Source organism: Sinocyclocheilus grahami, unplaced genomic scaffold (genome assembly GCF_001515645.1).
Source record: "Sinocyclocheilus grahami isolate Dianchi unplaced genomic scaffold, SAMN03320097.WGS_v1.1 scaffold2975.1, whole genome shotgun sequence".
NCBI classification, from domain to species: domain Eukaryota; kingdom Metazoa; phylum Chordata; class Actinopteri; order Cypriniformes; family Cyprinidae; genus Sinocyclocheilus; species Sinocyclocheilus grahami.
Genome location: NW_015508148.1, coordinates 27,670 through 37,033, shown reverse-complemented (window position 1 = coordinate 37,033; position 9,364 = coordinate 27,670). Strand labels below are relative to the sequence as shown.

General features: G+C 38.8%; 1 protein-coding gene across 1 annotated transcript; it reads left to right on the top strand.

Moving 5' to 3' along the window:
* Positions 1 to 1,044: 1,044 nt before the first annotated feature.
* Positions 1,045 to 2,750, top strand: LOC107575884 (relaxin-3 receptor 1-like). The gene has a single exon (XM_016262200.1). The coding sequence runs from the start codon at positions 1,122 to 1,124 to the stop codon at positions 2,346 to 2,348; it is 1,227 nt and encodes a 408-aa protein (XP_016117686.1). The 5' UTR covers positions 1,045 to 1,121; the 3' UTR covers positions 2,349 to 2,750.
* The last annotated feature ends 6,614 nt before the right edge of the window (positions 2,751 to 9,364 follow it).

Genomic DNA, 9,364 nt, shown 5'->3' with positions numbered 1-9,364 from the left:
TGTGCTTTGTTTATGAGGCACACCTATATTTAGTAGATATGTAAAGTAAAGTTTAGCAGATATGTGACCTGTGCTGGCAAAATGAGTCACAATCAGCACATTTTCAAAAATGAGTTATTTTTATGTTCACATTCTCCATTAAAAGGCCTTCAGAATGATGCATGATTTGTTGGAGGCCGTTTGAAGTCAATAGAGTCAGCAAAGTCAATTTTGAGAAAAATCGAGTTAAAGTTTTAAGAAGGTTCCAAAGCAAAATCACCTGCAACGCTGCATCTTTTCCTCCAGTTTTTTTCTTAATAATAATTACTATATCAATAATCACAATATAGCTATTTGTATTTTATCTTTGCTATTATAAATAAGAACAGATGCACAAAAAAAACAGTAGAACAGATATAAGAAAAAAAAACAAATAGTGCATTACCTTTTTCATTTTACATCGAAAGAAAAGCATTCAAGTAAGAAAAACAAATAATCAAATGTAAAAATCCCTTTAGTGTGTTCATTACAAATAAACTGATTCTTAAAACTACAAAAGCAGTTCAATCGAGAGCAGCGAGTGAGTCCCTCTTTTCTTTTATTGTTAGATTAACATTAATGAGGCGGCCTATATTGTAATGCACAGAGCTAATATAATGTTACACATCAGATGTTTTCCGCCGAACGTTTCATTAAGACATAACAGATGATGTTTGCGTGAATACTTAAATACTGTAATTGTGTGTATATGTGCATATGTATCGGGATGACAGTCAGCGCGAGAAGCACAGATCCTCTCAGAAAACTTACAAAGGTAATTGAACATCTAAAATTATTACTTGGAGCATTGGGATCGCTAGATGAGGGCTTAATGAACTCATTTTTGTGAAAACCTCAAAATTGACATTTTTTCCCGACTGCGCATTCCGACTCATTTTGCCTGCACGGGTCACATACTGTATGTCTTGAGGGAGGAGCGTCTCCTCTGTGGGCGGCGCGTCAGATGGCGCAGGTTTCATAAAGCCCCGCGCGGCGCGTCCGCTCCAGCATCAGCGGCGACAGCGTCATGGCGCGGGAGTCTCCAGACTCATCGCTGTGTGCGGAAGAGACGCTCTCCTAGTGTTCCCTCCCGCGACTCTGTGATGCAAGCCCTCCACAGACCCGGGCTGCACCGGGCACCTGACGCCGAGCTGTGGCTGGACAGGATGGCGGACTTCCAGAACCAGAGCTCCGCGAACGGCTCCGGGTACGAGCTGAGCCACTTGAGCAACCTGGAGGACATCGACTTGGCCGCGGACGGCACGCTGGAGCTGCGCGTCATGATCTCCATCGTGTACTCGGTGGTGTGCGCGGTGGGTCTGGTGGGAAACCTGCTGGTTTTCTTCCTCATGAAAGTACGGCAGGGGAGGAAGAAGTCCACGATCAACTACTTCATCATGAACCTTGCGGTCACGGACTTCCAGTTCGTCCTCACGCTGCCCTTCTGGGCCGTGGACACGGCGCTGGACTTCACCTGGCCGTTCGGACACGTCATGTGCAAGGTGGTGGTCACGGTGACCGTGATGAACGTGTACGCGAGCGTGTTCTTCCTCACCGCGATGAGCGTGACGCGCTACTGCTCCGTGGCGTACGCGCTCAAGGACCGAACGCGCAACAAGCGCTGCTCGGTGAAGCTGGTCAGCGCGCTCCTGTGGCTCCTGGCCACCGTGGCGTCGGTTCCCACGGCGATCTTCTCCACGGTGAGCTCGATCAGTGGCGTCAAGCTGTGTCTGCTGCGCTTCCCCAACGGCCAGCACTGGCACGCTCTCTACCACCTGCAGAAGATCCTAGTGGCTTTCGTGTTTCCGATGCTCATCACAGTCGTGTGTTACCTTCTCCTGTTGCGCCTCGTTCGCCTGCGGAGCATGAACAACAACTTCCCCAAGCGCAGGTCCAGAGTCACCAAATCCGTCACGATCGTGGTCTTGTCCTTCTTCATATGCTGGCTTCCCAACCACGCCATCACCTTCTGGGGAGTCCTGGTCAAGTTTAACGTGATCCAATGGGACACAATCTACTACACGCTCCACACGTACGTGTTCCCGGTCACCATTTGCCTGGCGCACTCGAACAGCTGCTTGAATCCGATCTTGTATTGCCTCATGCGCAGAGAGTTCAGGAAAATGCTGAAGGACTTCATCTGGAGGATTTCGTCGCCCGCGATCGCCAACAGCTGCCAGATCCGCCCGTTCTCGGGCACCGTGAAGGAGCGCGACGACAGCCAGGCGGCGATTCCTCTGAACGTGATGGAGACCGAGGAGTACAGATTGTCGGTGGTGAACGGGCAAACCGACGCGTTACCGTCCACGGACTGCGCCATTAATAGGTAGACGCGCAAAGCCGTGCGTAAAAGCGCGCTGTTTGCTTGAGTCACAGTACTGGAGCAGGATAAAGGGAACTTTTACAAAACTCTACAGGGATGTCGTTCGACCCTTTTTACTGTTCTTTCAAGTGATGTTTCAAGATGTTGCATCCTTAAACGTTCGTGCCAAATTGTCTTTTGCAAACCATGAGTCCGCTGCAGGCCAACAGTGCTTTTTAACGCTTCTGTCCAGATTTTAGAATTTTAAAGAGTGCTTTTATTCCGTGTAAACGTGTGCATTGAAGCAGACCTGGATGTACAGCCTATCGACATAAAATATCGAGCTTAACTGCAATGCAAGTTTAATATTTTCCACTTTGTTCGGAGGAAATAATTGCATTAAAAAAAGAGAGAGAGAAAAGATTTAGACACACACACATATTTGAGAATTATGTATTATAAATATTTGGTCAGCCTAATTTTTTTCTCTTTTAGACGTTTAGGGTAAAATATTCTTGCATTCAAATTTAAAACCATAATAAATAAGCTAGAAAGAAGTACATCTAATTGCTACAATTCCTTATACATCTTTAAAATAAAGCAGTAAATATTATATATATAATTCTATATAAATCTCTAATATTGAAATGTATTTATCTTTGCACTATTTATAACTATTATAAATAGTTTGACCAACCCCATCTTTTCACTTTTACTAACATTTAATTTGTTGCATTTAAATAAATAAATAAATAAATAAGAATAAATCATCCCTAAGATTGAAACATTTTCATTAATGATCACACTGTTTTTTTGTTTTGTTTTAAGCAGCGAGTTGAAATTGCTACATTATTCATATCTGGTTTCCGACCTCCTTTTTGTTGTTTGAATCTCTTGCCTGGAAATTCTGAAATAATTAAAATGTTTTGCTCATTTGAAGTGTAATAAAGCTGTGTCAGTGGCCTCAACCATGTGAAGGTGATGGTCCGAAAGGAAATGAATGTAAACAGTGTTACTATGTTGTCCATTTGAAGGGCATAATAAAGTCTTGTCTTATCATAGCAATGTTTGTTTTCCTCATAAACACAATTACAAAGTTAACTTTTACTGTCATTCCATCTAATTAACATTTGACAGCAGGCCTGTGGTTTAGAGAGTAAATCTACCTCAACAGCTTTACTTCAGTTTATTATCTCAACACAGACACATAAAGCCATGCAAACAATAACACGACAACAGGGGAATTTATGAGCTGCATTTGGTTCACAAAACAACAGAGTTTGCTTTCAGTTCTTGCTTTTTATGGGTTATAATAAATTGCTTAAACATGTTTTTACACCGAGAGAGGAGCAGTGGGCATTTACAGATCCACATGTGCACACATTTATTGCTTTTAATTAAAGCAGAAGGTTAAAAAGTCATTTCTGAGAAATGTGATTCATACGACACAACCTGTGTAAAATAATATTCTCTCTGTAAACACAAGAGGGCACTGTGATCACAATTTCAAATACAAAAACAATAATCTGAAATATTTACTACTTAAACTGCATTAATGAACAAAGTTTGGAAAGTCAACTTTAAACCAACTATCAACCTTTAAGTAAAAATGGCACATCTGGTGACTTTGAAAACAATCCCACGGTTGTTAGTTAATGATTGCAGCAGTTTGGCAGGTGGTTTATCAGTTAAATGTGGTCATGCTCGTGTAGTTATTTCATTTTTTGCTGTTTTAGGAAGATTTAGAGGCTGTGATATCTGTGGTTTTCAGCTGGAATGACATGCTGCTACTGATTTATTGCAGTCCTGAAGCTTGTTCAGCTTCAACCGGTCAGAAATGTCACCATCTTTGCAAAACCCTCATTAATTTTTCCACGCCGACTTCACTCAGCAGCTCGTCCACTGTGACCCAAACCTAAACAGCATTATTTCACTAAATGCATTCAATAGCAATATAATGAGGAACTAGCGAAAGGGAAAAAAATAAGTCATTTCTATGTTGATATGTTCTGAATTGTATCTGGACTGCACATATTTTCAACATTAGGGTGACTATACGTCCTCTTTTCCCGGACATGTCCTCTTATTGGACCTAAAAAAATGCGTCCGGCCGGGATTCGGCTGTTTTCTTAATCTCGCTCCCGCTGAATCTCTGAATGCTGCTCCCCGCAACATGTGTTTATCTCCCGCTATTTTCGTGTCCACTCCTTTAAACATTCTAATATTGCATAATTTTGGCGCATCAAGGAGCCGCTCTCAGGATGCGGTGTATTTAAATCTCTTTTGAATGAGCGCTGGCGCTGTTTACTTTCACTTTCAATTTCTCGATCACACGCACTCAGTGTAAAGGGAGCACATCTCACAAGATCAGATATTTGTCAATGAGCTCAGGATCTGTTGAGCAGCAAATACTCCAGCATGGTCTTGTCAGTCATCTCTCCTTACGCTCTTAAAAATAAAGGTGCTTCAAAAGGTTCTTCAAGCGATGCCATAGAAGAACCATTTTTGGTTCCACAAAGAAGCATTCAGTCAAAGGTTCTTTAAAGAAGCATCTCTTTCTTACCTTTTTATAATCTGAAGAACCTTCTTTCGCCACAAAGAACCTTTTGTGAAACAGAAAGGTTCTTCAGATGTTAAAGGTTCTTTATGGAACCATTTAGACAAAAAGGTTCTTCTGTGGCATCGTGAAGCAGCTTTATTTTTAAGAGTGTATTCTCGACCTGTGATCAGTCAGATCTGACTCCTGCAGCTCTTGTGGGATGCAGGGTTGCCAAGTTCGCGTTTTTACCACAGAATTGGGCTACTTTTAAACTGTTGCCATGGGTTGATTTTCCCAAGTGGGTTAAAGGTTTGAAATATTGCATCAATTACATTTGACTGAAATGCTTGTATTGAAACATTTTGCATTATGATAAAACTTTCATGGACTTTTACATTAACTGTTCCCTCCTGTTGGGATGACCTGCCCAGCTCAATCCAAGTCCTTAATCATTTTCAAGAAACGGCTGAAAACACATCTCTTTCATCTTCATTTGGCCCTCTAACTCTAGCACGCTCTATTATAATGCTACTTCTAATTTTATCTGCTTGTTTTTGTATTTAAAAAATGTGCCCCTCTAACATTTGCACTCTCTATTCTATTTCTATTCTAACTACCTGTTTTATTTAAAAATAAAAAAGAGCCTTTAACACTAGCATTCTCTATTCTTTTTCTGTTCTATTGACTTATTTTATTTTGATTTAAAAATGACCCTCTAACACTAGCATTCTCTATTCTTTTTCTATTCCATACTTGTTTTCTTTTTATTTATTATAAAACTAAACAAGCAAACAAACACACACACAACCCAAAAATATACAACAGTTTTTTTCCCGTCTGTTGACAGTATTTTCTAATTTATGGAGTGATAAAAAGATATATCTAAAAATCCCAGTATAAAAACCTTTAACTCTAATATTTCAACAAAATGAAACAAGAATTTTGAACCAGGCGTTTATCCAATATTCAGATTTATTTTCTGGAAATGTATACACAAATTAGGACATATTTTAATTAAGTATGGTGATATCTTTTAGATTACCCTAATAAAATGCATAGCCAAAGTTCCTATTTCACATGACATTCAAAGACTTTTAGACTATTTCTAGCATTTTTCGGGTGTTGTTTACTTATAGACTGAGCAGGGTAGCAACTGATTAACAGATTCCAAAAATTAATTACTTGTAATTAAAATAAATGACACTTTCACAAATGCACGTTATTTCTTTTTTACATGATATGCAGGGATTCCCAAATGTTTTGGTCATCTGAACCTCTTTAACCTAATACATTTCCTTGAAGCACCCCCTGAGATTTTAAAATAAATATTTTAATATTTATCACATGTGCATGTTCACGGTGCAATGTATTTTCTTACTCTGTGTATGTTTTGTCAATATGGGACAAGATTATCCCATTTAAATCAAATGAGTTAGCTCAAAAGTAATCTAAAAGTAGTCCAATGATATGCAATGTAATGGATTACGTTACTAACTGTAATTTTTATCATGCAATTCGGAATCAGTAACAGATTACAACTTGTAAGTAATCTACCCAGCTCTACTTATAGATAATATTCCAAGTATCGGTTCATAGAAATGACTTTGTTGTTGTAAATCAGAGATATAAAGTAGGAATATGCCACATCTGGCTTAGAATGGCACACCGCACAATGCATTGTGGGTAATGTAGTTTTACCTCTCCTGTGCACTTTTGTTTTTAAAGAAACGTGGAGAAGTCTAACTCGCCGCTGTTATCTGTGACAGGCAGAGTCAAAGCGCTTTGCCAAAAAGCTTGAGATACAGAAGCCGTTTGATCACATCTGACAGCCTGAGAGTTATATGTATTGGAGAGGGTTTATATTTAGTACATTTCATCACATTTGTCACGCAGGGCTTCACTTCATCAGCAGCACCACGTGTGAAGTCAGTTCAAATGACACTCCCCTCAATTAAAAACACTGGGAATGTGTAGCGTGGGACTTTCAGTGCTCTGTTTTTCTTCCAGGCGACTTTATAAACCATCTTTCTGCGTTTACTGTCCTTATCTGGATGTCCCGGGCACTGAGGTCTGCAATTGTTATTGTTGAGTTTTTTCATCCACGGACTTCTACAGATTTCAAGTTTATTTAACGTAGTAAGCAAAGTTTACACTGTTGACTTTACCTGGGGCTTGGAAGTTTAATAGGAGGTCCGTGCGATAAATAAACATTGATGTGAGTCATTTGTTTGGATGTTCAAATAGTTCCAGCATCTCAGTTTAATGTTCACAATCACTGTAAGTCCGTCAATCATCATTTTCAATGAGCTGCTTGATTCAGCCAATAGAGAACTAAAAATCCCATTCATTTTCTCCATCGGGGAATAACTTTTTTTATAGAACTTCATACAATAAGGATTGTTTCAGAGCAGCTGCGCATTAATAAAACCGGAAAATAATTGTTAATTTTTGACACAAATTCAATTTCAACTATAAAGAGGTGTATTTTAGTATTATTTATATTCTATTATATTTTGTATTATATTGAGTTAGCTTTTACTTTTGTATTTTCAGTTTTCATTTTAATTCGAATTAATTCTCTTATGTGCTTTTATTAATTGTATTAGTTTTTTTCTGTTTAAATATTATTGTTTAGGTTTAATTCAGTTTTAGTTTTATTTATTTCCAGTTAGCAACTTTAGTGCTTCTAGCTTCTACTTATTTCTAATTTTAAAAATATATATTTAATATTTTATTAATTATAACCCTGCTCTACAGAAGTAGACAAGTGTCATAATTCAGCTTAAGTTTGCTAATTCAATTCAGTTCAATAACAGTGTCAATGTTGCGAAGTTCATTGATTATTAAACACGTTCAATTTTGCAATAAGAAATCATTTCATAATTGATGAACTTTGCAACGATGACAGGTATTGAACTGCATTGAAACACTGTGCAATGTTATATTTGTCTAGATACTTATGCATATTTTGTGCTAAACATATAATAAATTGTTTCTATAAACATGATCAACATCTTTAAATCAATACTTTATATTTCTCCATTGGTATAATTTTGATTATGTCATTTGCAATCAAAGGAATTGCGTTTCTTTCCTTCATTAAAGCCAGTCTATCCAATTTTTTAAAACTTTTTTCTTCAAATCAACGTTTGTAATGTTGTAATTCACCTCGTCGATGGTTGGTTTGATTCATGGATTTTAATCTTAAGACATTTTCAAAATCCTCATGGGGAAAAAAACAAAGTGGGCGGGAACAACTGCACTCATAAATATTATAAACATTTATTTATTATTTATTGACAGTCACATCGTGTGTATTTTAAAGCAATTACTTTCTTAATTACTTTTAGTAGGCTACTCCATAATACTGCAAACATCCAGAAAAGATAAAGATACGTATTGTATTTGAAATCTACAGATGCAAATAGATAAAGTGCAATAAAATAAACTCTTAAATGCTTCCCACTAGTCTGAAATAAGACGGAAGCTAAATTGACTAGTGCATGAATAAACAATGTTTTTGCCTGTAGTATCTTGCCTTAACAAATATTACACGCTAAGGAAAGATGTAAAACACACAGCCTGAGAAGGAACAATTAATGTCATTATTTAACACAAAGAGGGAAAACCTTCACATAATGAGGCAGAACATACATTATGCTTGTTTAAGAAAAACCTGAAACAAATCGAGAAGAATAAACAGGAATAGAATGGAATGGAGTGGAGTGGCTGGAGTAGAGTAGAGTAGAGTAGAGTAGAGTAGAGTAGAGTAGAGTAGAGTAGAGTGAGTGGAGTGGAGTGGCTGGAGTAGAGTAGAGTAGAGTAGAGTAGAGTGAGTGGAGTGGCTGGAATGGAGTAGAGTAGAGTAGAGTAGAGTAGAGTAGAGTAGAGTGAGTGGAGTGGAGAGGAGTGGCTGGAATGGAGTAGAGTAGAGTAGAGTGGAGTGGAGTGGAGTAGAGTGAGTGGAGTGGAGTAGAGTGAGTGGAGTGGCTGGAATGGTGTAGAGTAGAGTAGAGTGAGTGGAGTAGAGTAGAGTAGAGTAGAGTAGAGTAGAGTAGAGTAGAGTAGAGTAGAGTAGAGTAGAGTAGAGTAGAGTAGAGTAGAGTAGAGTAGAGTAGAGTAGAGTAGAGTAGAGTAGAGTAGAGTAGAGTAGAGTAGAGTAGAGTAGAGTAGAGTAGAGTAGAGTAGAGTGAGTGGAGTGGAGTGGCTGGAATAGAGTAGAGTAGAGTGAGTGGAGTGGAGTGGCTGGAATAGAGTAGAGTAGAGTGAGTGGAGTGGAGTGGCTGGAATAGAGTAGAGTAGAGTGAGTGGAGTGGAGTGGCTGGAATAGAGTAGAGTAGAGTGAGTGGAGTGGAGTGGCTGGAATAGAGTAGAGTAGAGTGAGTGGAGTGGAGTGGCTGGAATAGAGTAGAGTAGAGTGAGTGGAGTGGAGTGGCTGGAATAGAGTAGAGTAGAGTGAGTGGAGTGGAGTGGCTGGAATGGAGTAGAGTAGAGTAGAGTAGAGT

What these genes read in the sequence shown, in the direction of transcription:
- LOC107575884 (XM_016262200.1), top strand. Translation starts at nt 1,122, where the DNA reads ATGCAAGCCCTCCACAGACCCGGGCTGCACCGGGCACCTGACGCCGAG.